At 37.0% G+C, this 19,120-nt stretch overlaps 1 protein-coding gene across 2 annotated transcripts; it reads left to right on the top strand.

The window, feature by feature from the left end:
• Positions 1–1,843: 1,843 nt before the first annotated feature.
• On the top strand, positions 1,844–19,018 carry aifm3 (AIF family member 3). 2 transcript variants are annotated; one of them, XM_078952911.1, is made up of 22 exons: positions 1,844–2,019; positions 2,116–2,363; positions 8,149–8,359; positions 11,498–11,711; positions 12,585–12,694; positions 12,776–12,885; positions 12,986–13,030; positions 13,117–13,213; positions 13,287–13,399; positions 13,637–13,723; positions 13,871–13,962; positions 14,054–14,184; positions 14,805–14,920; positions 15,152–15,223; positions 16,078–16,141; positions 16,240–16,316; positions 16,397–16,514; positions 16,617–16,715; positions 16,873–16,948; positions 17,017–17,121; positions 17,912–17,932; positions 18,028–19,018. In XM_078952911.1, the coding sequence occupies exons 3-22, from the start codon at positions 8,329–8,331 to the stop codon at positions 18,068–18,070; spliced, it is 1,821 nt and encodes a 606-aa protein (XP_078809037.1). In that variant the 5' UTR covers positions 1,844–2,019; positions 2,116–2,363; positions 8,149–8,328; the 3' UTR covers positions 18,071–19,018. The 2 variants fall into 2 exon arrangements, with proteins under 2 accessions (XP_078809037.1, XP_023814263.1); XM_023958495.2 differs by lacking the exons at positions 1,844–2,019; positions 17,912–17,932 and having other exon boundaries at positions 2,071–2,363.
• Positions 19,019–19,120: the final 102 nt, after the last annotated feature.

Here is a 19,120-nt window from a genome sequence, read left to right as displayed (position 1 = left end):
ATCAGAGAATTTAGCTCATTTGAGATATTTTGGAGATAAATGCAGGGAAGCAGATTGAGATTGATTGGGCACTTTAAGAGGAGGGACAACGATGTTTTTGTTGGAAAAAAGATAAAGAGGTTGACGTTACTGATAAACAGGCCTAGAGAAAGACAAAGAGAAAGGAGTAATGTCGGGGGGGGGCACTTTGAGTGAGGAGGATGCAGAGCAAATGATTTGCTGTGGCGAGGGAGCCAAAACAGGACAAGGATGATTTTAAACAACCCCAGATTGCTTAACATGCTGTAAAATAAAGCAAAAAGAAACAGAGAGCAATGAAAAGAAACATAAAAAAGCCACAATGTAGTTTAACTACAGTGCGACTTGAACTAAAAAAACTGAGTTTTTCTTTGACTTTGAAGAAGTGACTTGTTCAGAGCCAAAGAATCAGCAGAACCCTGGACTGCACCGTCCATTTTACAGTTATGTATTCATTCTTGTTATTTTTAATCTATAAAAATGTTTAAAATTAGAAAACAATTCCATATAATCCATTGCCTTTTTTAACAAAACAGTTGTAAAAAATTAGTTGGGCAAAGTGAGAAAAACCAAAAGATTGCGCTCTTATGATATATATTTTTTTAACATAACTTTGACAAATTTGATAGAATCATTTTAATATTTGACATGTGTGAATTCAGAATTTCTGCAGCCAGTGTACAAATGCCTTCATGTTGTCATTTCACTTCTAAGTGTAAAGGGAATACACTGTGACTGATCAGAAAACTCCTGCAATGTCTACATGTCACAAAATGTCCTATACTGGTCTCCAACTGTTGGCCCACTGTAATAAACAGAAGCAGACAGTTTTACAAAGGTTGCATTCCACCGCTGCCGCTTTCCTGCAACCAACTTTGTACCAGAGAGGTTTTTTTTTTCTTTTCACCACCAGCTCTGCTCTACAGAGTTCTGCTGTTCGCTGTGTGCACCACGTTCAAGTGTATGATGTATAATACACATACAGTTGTATTATACGTGATGCTAAGATCTTGTCCTACTTAAAAAAGGACGTTAGTATTTTAAACTTTTGCCTTAATGATGGGGGGGCTTCCCACTCTTTTTCTGGTGCAGCCTTTCTCTTTTTACTCCTGCAGATGAAATTCCTGAGAGTCCTATGATGTGACAGTGATGTAAGACACCCATCTCTGCACTCTGGAAGAGCCTGATCAGCTGTACTTTCGTACACCGCCTCTCCTGGCTTCCACTCAGCTGTGCTTTGACACGTGTTTGCGCAGAAGAACTAACAAAAACACACAGACACTGCAGTGCACGTGAATGTCATCTGTCAGCGCCCTGCAGGAAGACATGGTGTTTTTCTTTTATCATTCTGTTGTTTAACTGGATAAAAACGTTTACATCTTGCCTTGGAATAAGAGGAAGGTTTTTACTTTTTAAGAATTGTGTTCAAAGCTTTTATCAATATTCTAAGAAACATATCTATAGATTATCAAGCTCTGACCTAGTTCTTATGGGACAGTTTCTGCTTGCCTGGGTGCATAAGGAATGGAAATATCTTGGGAGCTCATTTCTATAAGACTCAGTATACCCCTTTAATCCTGCTGCACCTTACCTCCTGACTGAGACTGGAATTACTGCAACAACTGCACTTTCACACTTTCTCGTTCTGCTGATCACACAAAGGAAGAAAGTAAGAGCCGCGCAGCTATTTGTATGGGTCTCTGTGGTTCTTGTCTGCGTCCCTGAGGTCAAAAGGAGAACAGTAAGGGTTTAGCATCAGTCAATATCCTTGCAAAAGCACATGTGTGCAGCAGCATGCAAAGCAAGCAGGCGGCATTGCATTGAGTGGGCAGTCAGGTCAGGCTATGCAGTGAGGAAAGCAGCGAGTCTTTGATCAGGTCTAACTTGTAAATCTTTGACATTTAAAAGAGAAGCTGAAAGATTCGAGCAGCTGAGAGAAACAGGGGGCGTCTATGCTTTGGAAAGCGAGGAGGAGGAGTGGGAGGACGGGAAAGGGGAACGGTGAGGATTCATGCTGTGTTAGCATCCCCTCAGCAACTCCATCAATACTGCATACAGCTGAGGAGCTGACAAAGGTCCTGCATGCTGCAATTTCAGGCTCAGACAGAGAGTGACTCCAACAACCGGACGGCTAAGAGAGGGCTCCAGGAGAGGCAGAGCACACAGTCACAGGAGATTCTGCCCCTTACAAGAGAGGAAAGAAAAGGAGGAACAAACAGTGTGGAATAACTTTAACAGAGACAACTGAGAGAAGGACTTAAGCAAATATGTTACCATGCTCTGGAGGGGAACCTGAGCACCCAGGAGCTTGACAGGATCTTAGCGCACCTGCTCCACGCACGCCGGTGAGCTGCTTTATTCCCTCTACAATCGTGTACATGCTTTGCTTTTTTTATACGCTTAAGTGATGCCCACCCTTTTAAAAGTGTTTCAGAGCACAGGTTTCCCACACAGCTTGTAAAGTAGTTTTGAGTTTGTGGCACTCAAGGCGAAAACAGCAAAAAAAATCTCTAACTTTCTAAAAATAATTATATTAATCTGTCATGGCTGTTTTTGTTCTAATTATTTCTGTCAGTTTGTGTATTTGTGTTTGTTTGCTAATAAAATGGAAGAAAGCAGACTGTTACTTAGTAGAACAGCTCTACTGCAGGGGCGTAAACCTTTTTATTAATCTTAATTCTACTTTTCCATGACATCACGGAGAGGTTATCAAGCAGCAAAAAATGACCTGATTCCATTCAGCCTCTCTTCCTCTTCTGCGGCGGCTTAACATGAAATGTAAAGACTTAATTGAGAAGTTTAGATCAACTCCATGTCTCCTTAAATCAATAAATGCAAATTTAAATGTTGTCATGAACCTAATAGTGCAAAATTGGGATCGGTTTTTCAGGTAGTTCCAGTGTTGTGATTTAATGTTAACACTGTGGGTTTTGTTTTTGAATTCCTCCCAAAGCTTAACGGTGACCTCTGTAATCTGGTGAAAATATGGCTCACATCAGAGGAACTTTACTTCATATCTTTCCTATTTGCAACCCTTGTGCTATCCTAGGCACTTTAACATTGGGAGTTGGGTCATCTAGACCCACTAGACAGTGCGCTGAACCTTTTTTTCTTCAATGATTTGTGAACCTCACTGGTGTCCATGGATTACATGAAATCTTTCCACCATTATCCACCTTTGTCATTGTAGGAATAACACGTCAATGTAAGGGTGGGGTCATCTAAGATAGCACAAGGGTTAAAGGGTTTGATCATTAACGTTTGTCAAGGTGACATGCTTGTGATGCGATGCCGCCCCTCCTTTCGGCCTCTACAAGTTTGACAAATTCCTCAGAACAAATTTTCTGTGAAATATCTAATAGGCTTTTATTGAGGCGTGTGGCTGAATTTAAAGGTGTCAGTCAGAAGCTCGAGGGTTCTTCTGAAGGTGACAAATCAACAAAGCAATTTAGAGCTGCTTTACAATCATGGGTGGGATGATTTCACAGGTTTTCAATGCACTTCATGAACAAGAGCAATGTGTGGATTTTAACAGACAAAAATCATCTAATATAAGTTGCCGGGGTTCCTACCAAACAACTTTGAAAAAGAATTAGCAGCCCTCTAAAACAATGCTGATTGGAGGGGTACACAGCAGTAAATTTCAGTTAAGCTTTGATGCTTTTAATTTGGAAATACTGTAATGTGATGTAAAACAGAGTTATTCCACTGTTGTTTTGCTGTATACTGCAAAAGCCTGACTGCTTGAGCTGGAGATGGATGTGATCTTTAGAGGGCAACCACTCCACTAAAAGCCTGTTTACTCTCCTCACTGCCATCCAGGGGTTTTGCTAATTCGTCCCTCCAACGGTCCTGTAAACAGTATTACACTTGTAGTGAAACTGACAGCTTGTTTGCTGGCAGGATTATTTGCACTGCTTGGGGACAGGCCCAGCGGTAAAGGAGAAGGATCTGCGTCATATGTTGTGAGGGCCAAATCTGCTTAACCTACTTCAGTTTTGGAAAAAAATTTCTTGGGTGGCTGAATGCTCCAATATGTTGTTCATCAAAATTTCAGCACTCACAAAATATTAAAAGGATAAAAGTGAGAGTTTTTACAGCACAGCCTCTCACTTGAGGAAGAAATTTAGAAACGCACACAGCACTAAATCCTCAGTAAATTTATATGTCTTATGACAGACGGAGAGATGCATACGTGAAAGGAAATGTTAATCACAATAGTTATATCAACAAAAAAATATTCAATGAGGGTTGGAGGACAGTCAATGTGAAAAGTTTGAGATAAGATTAACCCTTGTGCACTCAAAAAACGTTCACTTTGAATGAACATAAAAAAATTATGGAAAGGATTTCCACATGATTAGATTGCGTTACTTTAACAAAAATGAATCATGTTGGTCCTACTTAATTTATTTAGGTTGGCTCAACTTAATGTATTTAGGTTGGGTCAACTTAATTTATTTAGGTTCAAACTAATAAATTTAAGTTGATTCAATTTAAATAGAGCAGTTGCACCCAACTTTAAATTTATATTGTTGCTCACTCTAAAAAGAAAAAAGTTGATCCAATTTAATTGAATCACTTCAATTGGTCACCTGAGTAAATTAAGTTTATTTAACTTAAATTTCAATTTATTTCTTTAATTTTATTTATTCATCTGTAATTGATATGTTGTTCCAAAGTTACAACCAATGGGTCTTTTAATTTTCACATCAAAGACATGAATTACCCAGCAAAGTCCATCACAAGACAGGAGCTCAATTACCGCGAACTCTGTGTTAAGTATTGGAATAATAACAGTTTGCCACTCAAGGTGGTTGGTAATCATCCTCTACCAAACTTTAACTCATGGTGCAAAAAAAAAAATTAACATAACAGTTTAAATCACTAGTTAAAACAGAGTAAAACAGCTAGACAATAAAACCCATGGACAAAAACTCACACTTAGACCCCAATCAGCCCAGATAGACAAAGAAAATGGTATCCCACAATTCCTTGCGATTACTAATGCATCCAATTTAATGGTATCATGTTGGATCAACATGATTGAAATTAGTAACTTTTAAATGGATTATTTTTATGTACAATCGACATGATTCATTCATGTAAGATTTACAAACATAAAATTTTCTTGTTGAAATCACAAGTTACTTTTTCGTTAACTTAATTGGCTGGTAATTTCCTTTTTTTGAGTGTGCTTCTTAGATGACCCCACCCTTGCATTGACGTGTTCTCCCTACCATGACAAAGGTGGATAAAGGTGGAGAGATTTCATGTAATCCATGGACACCAGCGAAGATCACAAATCATTAAAGAAAAAAGGTTCAGCGCACTGTCTAGTGGGTCTAGAAGACCCACCTCCCAATGTTAAAGTGCCTAGGATAGCACAAGGGTTAATCAAGTAGCTAAAAACTATAGACAAAATATTGAAATTGATCACCAATTTTAATTTGGCCCTTTTACTTCTATCATGAATATTTTATTATTTTTATTTTTTTATATTGAATAAACTACTTTTCTAACTTTTGAACTGTAACCAAATTTAAATCAATTTGGAGGTTAAAACGTAAAATTCACAACTGATGTTAAAAAAGTCTCACAATTAATAGATCTGTTTGTGACTCAGTTTTTCATTTTAGCCAGTCTAAAAATCTCAATACTTGGTAAATAAAAACATCAGCTTTCTTTAAAAAAAAAAGAAATAACTGCATATTATTACTCTTAAAAAATGCAAATCAATGCAAAAACCCTTCTCATTTAAAATCCAATACTTGTTCTAAAATGAAGTCCATTCAGGACTGAACTTTTTTCCTGAATTTTAAGCACCTAAAGATGTGCTCAGAATACCAAGTAGTCCTTTGGGTTTTACTATATTTTGGTGATAAAAACACCACACAGTAACTGACACACCTGCTACTGTTCTCTCAGATTCACAGCAGCCGGTGCTGCATGACCCACCAGCTACAGTATGAGTGTGTGAAATACCCGAGCTGGCAAAACTGTAAGGGCAATGTAGCAACAAAACAACAGGAAGGCAGGGGGGGGGGGGGGGGGACTCAAGGGGCCCCTGCTTCCCTTTAAAGCACACTGTGACAAGAAAGTTAATAGGTGTTCGAGTGCTGTTAATGCCTAACAGTTTCCCATGTAAAAGCAAAGAGAAGAACTGAATGGAAATGTTCCTAATTACCATAATTGAGTCTTTTTAACTGACGTCACAAACAGAATATTAGTGGATTGATTACTATAATACAAAGCATTCAGTTAAAAACTTATACCTATTATACCGTGGGACAGAAAAGTATTTTGCTGTTCCAGATTTTGCATGTTGTTCCACTTAAAAAGATGAGAGAAGTCTGAAAAGTTACACTTCGAGTGAGACAGAATGTAAAAATGTCTTTTTTTTTTAATTACATCAGCCTATATGATTTTTATAGAATATATTTGTTTGATGGTAGAGAAAAAAGTATTTACTTCCCACAAACAATCAAGAATTCTGTCCCTTACAGACCTGTTACTTCTTTAAGAAGTTTTTCAATCCTCCACTCGTTACCAGTATTAATAGCTGTTGGAACCTGTATACATCTGTATACATCTTTAAGTAGTCATACTGCAAAGTCTACACCATGGCTAAGACAATCTGGATGATCTAGATAAAGTGCCACCAAAGTGGAAGTTTGGTAAAAATGTCACCCGCCATATTTGGAGGAAGAAGAAAGCTGGGTTAGATCCCAAGAACACCATACCTACTCACGAAGGGATGACTGGGGCGACGTGTGGTGAGATTTCAGGCAAAAACCTTCTTGCTGGATCTTCCAGCATGACAATAATCCCAAACACACATCGCCCCGGCGATGAAGAAGTGGCTGGAATAAAAGCTTTTCAGTTCTGGACGTCAGTCTAAAAGAATCTGTGGATGGAGTTGAAAGTCTGTGTTCTTCAGTGCTAACCCCAAAACATCTCAGCTCTTGAGAGGATCTGCATGGAAGAGTGGACCAAAAAAAGCAGCTACAGTCCAAATCTGGTGAAGACCATCAGGGAACATTTTTACTGAAGTGAACTTTAGTTATAGACCAAATACTTGTTTTCTGCACTATTAAACAAACAAAAAAAATCCTCAAAAATCAAACAATATATATTTATATGCTTCAAAAGGAAATACCTTCAAATATGCTGTTAAATCTGCTTGGTGTGATACCTACATGTACTTTCTATTCTATTAGAAATTGTAAGAAAAAATATTGCAATAAACTGGAAAAATATCAAAGCAACAACAATAAAAAAATGGAAAAGTTTATGCATGTTTTGCACCTTATGTCTAGGGGTGCAGGGCACAGCATAAAAAAAGACAGGAAAAAAACAGATGCCAATAAGTAAGTCCTCTAACCAACAAAAATAATAAAGCTGCCAAGGCAATTTACTGTACAAATATGTACACAAATACAACAATGGTCGTAACAATGTCATGGAAAAACTGACCCCCTCCCTTTGAATGGAGGAGGATGTTGAACGAGAGATGGAAGAGAGTAAAAGAATACTTGGATTCTTGATGTATGCTTATGATTGTGGACATGTCCCCTAACATGACATGAGCTAACAAATGAATGGAAGACAGCTCAGTCAAGATTTGACTCCTTCCTTTTTTCACTTTGGTTTTTGTTTTTGCCTTCTGCCTTGTCCTTTATTTGTGCATAGTTTGTTGTTAGATATATGTATAATTGTGTGTTATGTATGTTTATGGGATGTGGTAACACCATCATATTTGTTGAGAGGTTAAATGGTTTTGTTTTAGATTTACAACTAGACCTAAAATAAGTTAATCAATTAATAAAATAAGTTTCTATCTTTTGACAATCTGTCACAAATACAGTCAAAGTGTATATTTTAAGAGAATTACAGCCCTCGTCTGTTGGTGGGACAACTTGCTGAATTGGTGACCCACAAATACTTTTTGGAGCCAAACAGAAGAAAATATGTACAAATCTATACAATAAACTGAATTTTCATTGCTCTTTAATTTACGTAAAACAAAGTTAAATTTTACTGACTGACTTTGTCTCATTACGTCATTAATGTTTTAGTACGACATATTGCTGCATACATGTTGCTGACAGAGTTACTCCCTCCGATCAGGTTATGTGGTGTTGCTGACTTGTGCGATGGCCGTCTTGGACCTGCAGGTTCTGATCCCACCAGTTCTGTCTTACGGTTCCCTCCCCACTAAGCACCTGGGCCACAGGCTCTGACCACACCCCAGCTCCTTCCCCCTCCTTCCCTCCCTCACCCCTGGCACCCCTCACTCCTGGGCCCACCATGGGAGGATGCTTCTCCAAACCCAAAGCAGGTGAGCAACATTCTTTTCAGATCCAAGGAGTGATTGACCAGCTTTCTTTGACCTTGTAGATAAACAGATTGGGTAGGTGGGGTTGATGGATGGATGGATATCAGTATTGACAGAGATCTCCTCTAGATTAAATTTAAAAATACAACATTTCCCCCCCCAAAAAAAAAATCGCAATTCTGTCATATCATTGTGGCCCATTTCTATTGATTAATACAAACACAAATAGTTCATCAACACTGGTTTTAATTAGGTGAACACTGGCAAGATTGTTTGACAACACTATAAACATTAATCTAAGATGTTTGGAAGGTGATGTTTTTCATGTAAACAAGTACTTTAAAATAAATAAAATGAAATAAAAAATATGTATATATATATGTGTGTGTGTGTTAAAAAGGAGTTCTATTCACCTATGATTGTCAAAGATAATTGAGACTGGTGGCCACGCCATGCAGCCTCACGTTTGTCCATTTAAAATCCTCCATGGATTAAACGTGTGTTTTTGAATACTGGGAGAAAGTACTTGAAGAAAACCTACATGAGTTTAGAGAAAGAAGACCATGCAAATCAAACCGCTACCCTAGAGTCCTGCTCCACACATCCACCCTCATGTTTGCAGTTCAGTGCTTTGTGTGGGAGGAATTTAAATGTGCTCTCTTCAGTCAAGAGGATTACGTACTGAGATGCTAATATGTATTGAAATTGTGCAGCTTGTACAGGCAGCGTTCTCATAGTACAATGGAGAAGAGAGAACACATAGCACGACACATTCAGCTGAGTAAAGACCTAACACCTTACAATGTCATAAACAGCAGCAAAGAAGGAGGCAGCAATTGTGTGTAAATGATTGGTTCTGACAAAAAAAAGAACATTTAAAGAAACAGTTTGATGCAGCTCTAAAAATCAGTTTTTTTAAAAGTGTTGAGTTTTGACTAAAACTGTTATTTTACATGATAAAATGTGTTACAATACAATGCCACAAGTTGACATTCTCTTACTTACTAACGAAACTTACTAGCAGAAGTTTAGATTGCCAAAATAGGGTTTTAAGCACTGTTAAAAACACAATTTGGCTTAAATACTAAATAGAATGTGATAGAATTTTTCTATAAGGTTTGGAACATGCGTACAAATTTGAAGCAGAGCAAACAGAGAAAAGAAAACAGAGAAAAGTGACAACACTTTTTAAACAACATTTCTGTGTCAGAATGCAACTTAACCCTTGTGCTATCATAGGCACTTTAACATTGGGAGTTGGGTCATCTAGACCCACTAGACAGTGCTCTGAACCTTTTTTCTTCAATGATTTATGATCTTCACTGGTGTCCATGGATTACATGAAATCTTTCCCCTTTGTCATGGTAGGGAGAACATGTCAATGTAAGGGGGGGGGTCATCTAAGAAAGCACAAGGGTTACAGACATATAAACCAGCATGTAGGTAGTTCTACTACTGTACATTTACACAACCCAATGCTAAAAAATGCTTACTGGAGTGTCAGTGGAAAGAAATTGGCAGCATTTTTATGAGTGAGGAATTGCTCTGTAGAAATGGTTTCATTTGCATGAGAATGTAAGGATGGTTACAAAACAGGGAGGGTATCTACAATGAATAACTGAACATCTAGCACTGGAAGGAAATACAAAGAGTTTATAATAAAGATGTTTTTACTTATACTGACATATATGAACATTTTTCAACCTACAGTGATTACAGAAATTGCTCATTATGATTGCAAGATGTCAAACTGCAGCATCTGGAATTCTCTTCAGGCACAGGACGTTTTCTCGCTCCCTTCTCCTGCAATTTCACTCACTATTATGATTTTCCATTGATTTTAATTAAGACTTGCTCAGCAGGAGAAAATTCCACCCAGATTACTGTGTAAGTACCGGATGATCAGCACATTTTTCCAGCCGAACAGATAAAGCCTGCTGCAGTGAAAAAGGCAGTTACACAAGCAGTTCCTAATGGGACAAATATATAAGCAACAGCTGTATTTCTTACATTATTAAAAACTGAATCTGCCTTTAAAATCTAGATTGTATTTATGAAAGTGAGGACAGAATAGAGGTAAGCAAGAACTCTATCAACATCATGTTTTTCAACCTCAGGCTGAGAGAAAGATAAATATAGTTTGGGAATTTAGGCTAGATTTAGTGTGAAGTTGTCCAGATTCATTTTCATTCTGTCAATTTTTCTTAAATGAAACTAATACAACAATAAAAAGAAAGTGCTACTCACCCTAAAAAGGGGTGAGGTGATTTTTAAAATACATTATGCTTTTGTTTTAATGAAAATAAATGCCAAGACCAGTGTTTTTCAACCTTTTCTGAAACAAAAGCCACAAGGTACACCAGCAACCAAAAATGTAACAAAGAGAAACTCTAAAGCCTGTATTTCAAGGATGTACTAGTCCCTCCAGGATCTTTTGTGTATTTTTTTGTAACAGTTTCATTCATTTTTTTAAATTCATGTGTAAATCAAAAATGTAATTTTGACAAAGATGTTTTCTTTATTTTTTTGGGGGGAAAAAACTATTATTTCAATTAACTTTAGTTACATGTGCCTGTTGAACACTTAACCTTAATTCTGTTTGTTTTATTTTATTACTCATATCTAAGATTAACTGTTTTCAGACATTACTAGAAACCACTGTTTTAGTTAGAAAGACGCCGTGGACCAAACCTTATCTATATATGGATGCCCTTTTTGCTCCAATACAAACCTTGAAGGCCCTGGATAGTTACTTGATCCTTTGTTATTGTGAGAAATGTTGTAAAACCTGACAAGAGGCATTGGTAAAAGCCAGACACATTTGGTTCTTTCATGTTCTGATGAATGAAAATACAAGAATTTAAAGAGGTTTCTGTGATTTTCTTTTTTTTTTTGTCTTTATGTTGCTCCCTGGTTACTTTATAATACATATAAACGTTGAGATTTTTTGCAATAGAATAAGTTCCTTTTCCTTTTTTCTTTTTTTTTTTTTGCTTTTGTGGTTTTTTAGTTATTGAACACATTTAAAAAAAAAAACTATGATGAGCAGTGATTCAATGAAGCTAAAATAGATAGAATTTTTTATGTTTATTCAGGATCACCAAACTTAATATTTACTCTGTTTATGTTTTTGCTGTTCAGTTGAAGTTAAAGTGGAACTCTCACTCCTGGAAAAAGAAAAGGATTTGGATGGCCTGTCGCCTAACGGCAAAGCGAGTCCTTTTGCCGACTGTCGACCGAATGGGGCGCTGGGACATGGCTCTGAGGACGACTCCAGCCTTCTCCCACTCAACTTCAAAACACGGGACTATGTGGAGGCCTGTGTTTGTCATATTAAGGATTTGGAAAATGGACAGTAAGAAAAATAATCAATTTGAAAACAATTTTTTATTTACACAAAAATTGGTTGAATAAATGACCTTCAGTTTTAGGAAGTAGTGCTTATTATTGACTAAATTTTAATGAAAACCACCAGAACTCAGATTCCCAATATTCCAATATTCACTTTAGCACACTGCATCAATCTTTTAACAAAAAAGAGGGAGATGAAAATGAATTATAATGAAGAAATGTCTGCATTCTTTATTATGTATATAGGATCAAATAACAAAAAGAAACAGACAATTGTTGCTTATCAGCTTTAATTAAATGACCTGAATCATTCAGGTGAGCTAACATGGAGTCACGTTGTTGCTTGACATTCTGTTTCATACTGTTTTTTCTGAGAAAGAAATGCGTTTTTCCTCAAAGTCATTTGTTGTTTAAAAGAATTCTCTTTTAAACAGGTCGTCTACAATCCAGACCTGTTAGCCTAAAACTACATCCAGAACATAAATAATTTAACAAATGAAAAAAAATCCACATTTTGAGAAAAATATTAAGATGTAGACAAACTTATAGTTGTATACTATGCTGTTTTTTTTCTGTTTTTCATCAGACAAATGTATGTAAATGTATGTATAAAAATGTAGTTTACCGTAGCATTTTGACCATTATTCAGCAGTCTTCTGCAGAAGACTCAAATTTTCATTTAAATAATTTTAATTCCTCCATATAGCCTTCTAAAACCTAGAAAATATATTTCAAATTACAGTAAAAAAAAAAAAAGTTTTAAAAACTCATTTTAAAGAATTTAATTTCAAAAATCTATTTTGCATGCATTTAAAAGAAAAGACAGTGAACTTAAAGTAAATAAAACTACAGCTTTTATTTTCTCTGGCTTTGACAGGATGCGAGAGGTTGATCTGGGAAGCGGCAGAGCTTTGCTGATTAAAGAACATGGGGAGTTCTTTGCCATGGGCCACAAGTGTCCCCACTATGGGGCACCTTTGGTCAAAGGTGAGTTGAATGTGCTCCGTTTAAATCAAGTAATGTTTCATTAACATAATTACATTGAGTATTTAACCAATGTTTGTCCAGGTGTGCTGTCAAAAGGACATGTGCGGTGTCCGTGGCACGGCGCCTGTTTTAATGTTGCAACGGGAGACATTGAGGATTTTCCAGGTCTGGACAGTCTGCCCGTCTTCCAGGTGACCCTCCCCTGTTGGTCCTGTCCGGTCTCACATTCTCTGCTTAATCAGGCTTTTGGTTTGGTTTAAAAAAGTATAAACTTGTGGCTGTTTTCTCCAGGTCAGAGTTGAGAAGGAGAAGGTCATTATTCGTGCTAACAAGCAGGTGAAAAAGAATGTTGGGTTTTTATACTTTAAAGGAAAAGGTGTGCGTCCTGAACAAACTGAACTATTTCTTTTGACATTTTTCAGGCTCTTCAAACACAGAAAAGATCAAAACCAATGGCAAGATGCTCATCTGTTATTCACTCCAACACAGGTTTCAGCCATGTTCTCATCATTGGCTCAGGTTGGTGTATTTCTTTAGTTTTCCCTTCTTTCTTGAGACATTTGTCTCAGTAAAGTAGTGGCTTTATCTGCAGGACCAGCAGCTCTGGTGTGTGCAGAGACCCTGAGACAGGAGGGCTTCACTGATCGCATTGTCATGTGCACTATGGACAGACATCCCCCTTATGACAGACCTAAACTGAGTAAGGTTTGTACACACATCTCAATCTACTCAAAACATCACACTTGTAGAGCAGAATGCAGATGTGCTGCAGAAGGTTTTGAAGGAAACACAGGGAAATAAGAAAGTTGGTGAGAATTTTTACCTGTCAATGTTATATTTACTGTAATTGTGGCTGTGAAAAAAAAATCTTTGGGATCTTTAAAGTAAGTGTACAGAATATCAAGAACGAGAGGAGAGAATTAATGGGTTCTTACCGTTTAGTCCTTAGAAAGCACAGCAGAACAGCTGAGGCTGCGCTCTGTGGACTTCCTGCAGGATCATGACATTGAACTGCTCACAGAGAAGGAGGTGAGCTTTAAATCTACTGGGTAATGCTAAAGCCCAATCATGTCTTTTTTTTTAACTTACATGTGTTTTCTTTCTTTCTTTATTTTAAATCTTTTATGGATCTTAAATCTTTTTTATGGATCTAGAAATTGTGAATTTTGATTTCAGGTTGCAGCAGTAGATGTGAAGACTCGCACTGTGACCTTTGAGGACGGCTTAAAGATGGAGTACAGGAAACTCTTTATTGCTACAGGAAGCAAGTATGAGCAATCCTTCATAGCGTGTTATAATTATGAAGGCATTTGAGAGGCATGTAATAGAGTCTGACCTCTATCATGTCATGCCTCAAAGGCCAAAACCCATGAACTATAAGGGGAACGAAGTCAAGAACGTGTTCCACCTCCAGACGCCTGAAGATGCAAACAGCATAGCGAGGCTAGCCAACAACAAGAACGCAGTGATTGTTGGAACATCGTTTGTTGGTGAGACAATCACACATTTGTTAAAAAATAAAAATAAAATAAAAAATAAAAAGGTATTTGAAATACTTTAAGAGACACGATGCAATACTCTGAACAATTTAAACAGGATGTTATGGGTCTGATAGCAACTTTTTTTTAATCATAGGTTAGCATTATAAGGACGGCACTGAGTAATAACACAACAAAACAGAACTAAGGATTTAAAATTAATCTTACATATATAGTAAAAAAAAAGTAAAGACTGTTTAATATATGATGAAAGATCAATTTTGTTTTTTCTTGTCTTTTATAGATTTTTAAAAATTCTTAAAGGATCAATTCAAGATCTTATTTACAAAACCATATGTTTGCATGAACATGTCAGCAGTCTAAATCAGTCAGCAGTCCTTTGATGCTTAAAGCATATGAGATAAAAGGTGGAAATAAGAAAACAAACGTAACTACAGAGAAATTATTACTTTATACATATTACAAGAAAATGTAATTTATTTTAATAATGTAAAATTTAATGGCTGTCACATTTCACAAAATATATCAATAGACTACATGATTAAATGGGGTTTAATGTTCATAAGTCTAAATGGCGTATTAGAAGAAATCATTTTTTGTTGTGTTGGCAGGTATGGAGGTGGCTGCAGCTCTGACTGACAAGGCCCACTCAGTGTCTGTCATCGGCATCGAGTCCCTGCCTTTTAAAAAAGCTCTTGGAGAGAAAGTAGGCAAAGTCATAATGAAGGTACATTAAACAAAGCAGCACTACTTTGTTTAATTTAGAGCATTAAACACATCAAGACGGCTGAGATCAGCATTTTCCTGAGAAAATAAGCTTATCGTAAAAATGCAAATTAGTTCACTAGAGCGGGAAGGGGTTGCAGCCCGTTTTCTCTGAGAAGCAGACGATCACCAAGGCAGATTAAAAACGTAAACATGACTATGCAGTTTAAGATCTCCTGCTTTCTCTTTGCAGCTGTTTGAGGCCAACAGAGTGAAGTTCTACATGCTGAACGAGGTGTCAGAGATGATTGGCCATCATGGACAGGTATTCAGAAAGTGAGAGAAGCATCTTCATATGATGTTTGGTCACACAGAATTTTATCATAGGTGAAATAGCATGACATTGAAAAAAAAAACAGACTAAAGCATGCAACATAATTTGTCATTCTAATTTGCTTTAAAATATCTTAAATAACTGAATGACTTGTGAATGACCAGCACAAATATGGGTTAAAAAAGAGGCAGTTTGTTTTAAATGAGTCCTGTTTAAACATCAGGAAAAAAGCTGAGTCATATTAATGCCAAATTGACCGACAAAGGGAGATATTTTGAAAATGGCCAAGATAGCTATTTATTTGAAAACATAAAGTGTGCAATGACTTGACATTGAATAATAGTGTTTAGTGATGAGACCCAAATGAGAACACAACAAATCTCTGACCTTTAGATTGGATTATACCCCAGAGTCTGGTGTGCATGGCTTGAATGATGATTGGTTTAGGTCAAAGTAAGACATGAGATGAGCAGTGGTGACAATTAAAGATGAGAAGGGAACAGATTGGTTGGGTGGGCTCTTGCAGGCTGAGAGCAGAGATTACAAATCAAGCTGGGATGTCAGCGTGGGAAAGAGGAAGTAACAATATAGCAGTAAAGGTGTTGCAACTTGTCTACCTCAGTATAGTTGTGCCAAAGCTTTGCTTAAAGTGTGGATTCCAATGGAAGTGTGGCAAAAACAGTGTAGGAATCAGATTTAAATAATATAAAAGTACAGAATTTCCTAGTTTATTGGCAAATGGCAAAATAAAACACATTTTCAGATCTTAAAATTCAGTTTAGAATGAAAGCACTCAGTTTATTGCTTTAGGTGGTAGTAAATATGTTTTTTCTTTATGTATGCAGCTAAAAGAGGTTGTATTGAAGAGTGGAAAAGTCCTGCGAGCAGATGTGTGTGTCATAGGAGCAGGTGATTCTCAAAACATAACAATAGTTGCATCACAATTTTGGAGGGTTGGAGAGGTGGTCTTCCATATTTAACCAGGCGATGCATCTCTTCATCTGCAGGTAGCGTTCCTGCGTCAGGCTTTTTGAAGCAGAGTGGCATCCATTTGGACTCTAAGGGCTTTATCACTGTAAACAAGGTGCTCTGCAAATCCAGAGACCTGAATGGCAGTTCTTTTTTTTTCCATGTTAGTTACTTTAAACTTTTTTGCTTCCCAAGATGATGCAGACAAACGTTGAAGGGGTCTTTGCTGGAGGGGATGTGGTGACGTTTCCATTCCCTCAGCGCAACAACAAGAAGGTGAACATCCCTCACTGGCAGATGGCTCATGTGCACGGTTAGTGTGTCAAAGCTTGATTTGAGTGCAGAAAAAAATCTGGTCTAACTTCCTGGGATGTGCTGAGAAGTGATCACATAAACGGCTGTTTGTCACTGACAGGCAGGGTGGCAGCTCTCAGCATGATGGGCAGAGCTTCTGAGGCCAAAACTGTGCCTTACTTCTGGTCAGCCATGTTTGGGAAGACCATCCGCTATGCAGGTAGGCAGGCTTTCATTAGGTGTAGCCTAAAGGGGGTAAATATTCCACCAAAAGAAGCACAGTTGATTGAAAGTGCCACACTGCCATCTAGCTGTTGAAAGACCAAAATCTTACATTTAACCCTGTTTTATGTTGTTTTTTTTTTGGTTGTTTTGAGGTTATGGTGATGGATTTGATGATGTCATTATACAAGGTGACCTGGATGAACTGCGATTTGTAGCATTTTATACCAGGTAACTCCTGTTTACCTTATTGTGGGAAGATGTTTAAATCTGTAATTGAAAGTCTTACCTTCCTTCAGGAGCGAGGAGGTGGTTGCTGTTGCCAGCATGAACTACGATCCCATCGTATCCAGAGTTGTAGAGGTACTAGGATCTGGAAAGACCATCAAAAAACGAGATGTGGAGTAAGTTGTATTTATTGGAATTGAAGTTATTTTCACTACAATGGTGGCATTTATCGTACAAGCATGGAAATGGTAGAACAACATTGTTGTGTGCAAAAGTTATACTTACATCTCATCAAACCACAGAGTTTAAACTGTCTGTAAACGTTTTAAAACATTTAGTCTGAAGATAGAGTCCTCCTACAGGAAGAGGTTTGACAAATCACAACACAGCAGAAAGACACAAAGAACCTTTCATTTATCATCATTTCTGTGGTAAAAGGACCATGAAAGTCTAAAAACCCACACAGACACAGCAGAACCTCTTAGATATGAGGACACAATTACAACAACTATATACACTATCTGTAGCACAAGTCAATGAACTGTAATTTAGACAGAAATAGTTTAAAAAATGTGTGATATTTGAGACTTAAAGTTTACATCCAACATTAATTTGAAATAACACATGTATGCATTTATAAATAGTCTTTTAGAAGCACCAACGATGCTTTTAAAGGAAACAAACAACGTACAGTATCCATATGTTATATTGTTTTTGCCATTTGATTGTTGTTCTTTAAACCTTCTTGTGCTACATCTGATCTTGCACTTTTTTTATTTTAACATGTAAACAGCTGTTTTCTAACTCAGTTAATTTCATGATATTTTTTAAGAATACAGCAGACAGATGGATGAGCAGTTTATTAAATTAGATTTATTTAGCTTCTTTTGTCTTCCACTGGAGACAGTTCTCCTGATGTTTTCTTATGCTTTTTACTTCCGTTAATGCAAAAACACTAAACCGAAGGATGTTAGCTCGACTTGGCAAGTATGGGAAACCATGTTATTTTAACTCCTTAGATTCTGTTTTTGGTGGCAGGCCTACTAGTTATTAAAAGTACTGGTTCTGATTCTGTGTTGCAGGACTGGAGATATCTCTTGGTTGATTGACAAAGGCTTCCACTGACTTCACATCTACAGCTTCAGAAGGACCCACCCAATGTACAGTGGACAACACAACATGGACACTTATGGTGCTGAGATTCTGAGCAGCTATTCTATTCCCACAGACACACAGTGGACACGTGGCTGTGTCTGTCAGGGGCGGACCTTAACCTGAAACAGCTCAACACAAACACATTTACATTTTATTGATGTTTCACTACAAAGCAATCCTGGAATCAGCCTCTGCGCTGTAAAAAATGTATCTACCTGTATACTTTTGTTTATAAGAAGTCAGGGAAGGCCATTGACATTTTATATACTGTAAATAACTGTAATCCTGAATTGAATTTAACAAAATAAGAGCATATATATAGTTTCAACTGAATACTAAGCTGACTATGTTTGCATCCAGTATAAAATTTGCATGGTATAATTAAATGTGCCATAAAAGATCTTAAGGTGAAGCCCACAAAAAGAAGAAGTTTGAGAATCCTGGCACAAAAAAAAAAAAAAACACAATTTGCAAGAAACTCTGTTTTGTTAGCACAACTCTGAATGCAGCTTTAACTTTTCACTGATTAACTTCAACATAATTTGTTATTGGTTGCCGTCTTAGCACGTTGCATAAATGAAGTTCTGGTTCTGAAACCATTTTTAACAAACCTCTCCAAAGGAGTAGCGGCTTTTTGTCTTTTAAGATTGGCACCTTCATAGGGAAATTTGTTGTTACTCAGGGAACTGAGGGCCCCCAATTGTTGCAGTTTCACTAGATGTTCGATTTTCTCTTTGTAATGCTTGAAAAGTTTTAAAGCATTCCACAGATGTTTGATTATTTTCTGGAAGATCCTTGCTGAAGTCTTGACACTGAAACTCTACAACAAATGAAAGCGTTGTTCTTCCTCCTGAAAAGTCACACGTGGCATTTTTGTAATTAAACCATGAAATAAAGTCTTCCACACACTAAATACAAGTTTTTTTTATGTTGTTGCAGGTGTTAATTCTTGAGTTTAGTGAAAACCACAACACATTGAAGACAGGTTAAAAAAAGAAACATTCTGTCATTTATTTTACA

The sequence above is a fragment of the Oryzias latipes genome, chromosome 9, assembly GCF_053564925.1.
Source record: "Oryzias latipes strain Hd-rR chromosome 9, Olatipes_Hd-rR_3.1".
Lineage (NCBI taxonomy): Eukaryota > Metazoa > Chordata > Actinopteri > Beloniformes > Adrianichthyidae > Oryzias > Oryzias latipes.
This window is presented reverse-complemented; position numbering and strand designations above follow the sequence as displayed.

Bases quoted from the DNA above. Each gene is read 5' to 3' on its own strand.
- aifm3 (XM_078952911.1), top strand. From the start codon at position 8,329: ATGGGAGGATGCTTCTCCAAACCCAAAGCAG. The intron at 12,695-12,775 runs GTGAGTTGAATG...ATGTTTGTCCAG, and splicing joins TGGGGCACCTTTGGTCAAAG to GTGTGCTGTCAAAAGGACAT. The intron at 13,400-13,636 runs GTTTGTACACAC...CTTACCGTTTAG, and splicing joins ACAGACCTAAACTGAGTAAG to TCCTTAGAAAGCACAGCAGA.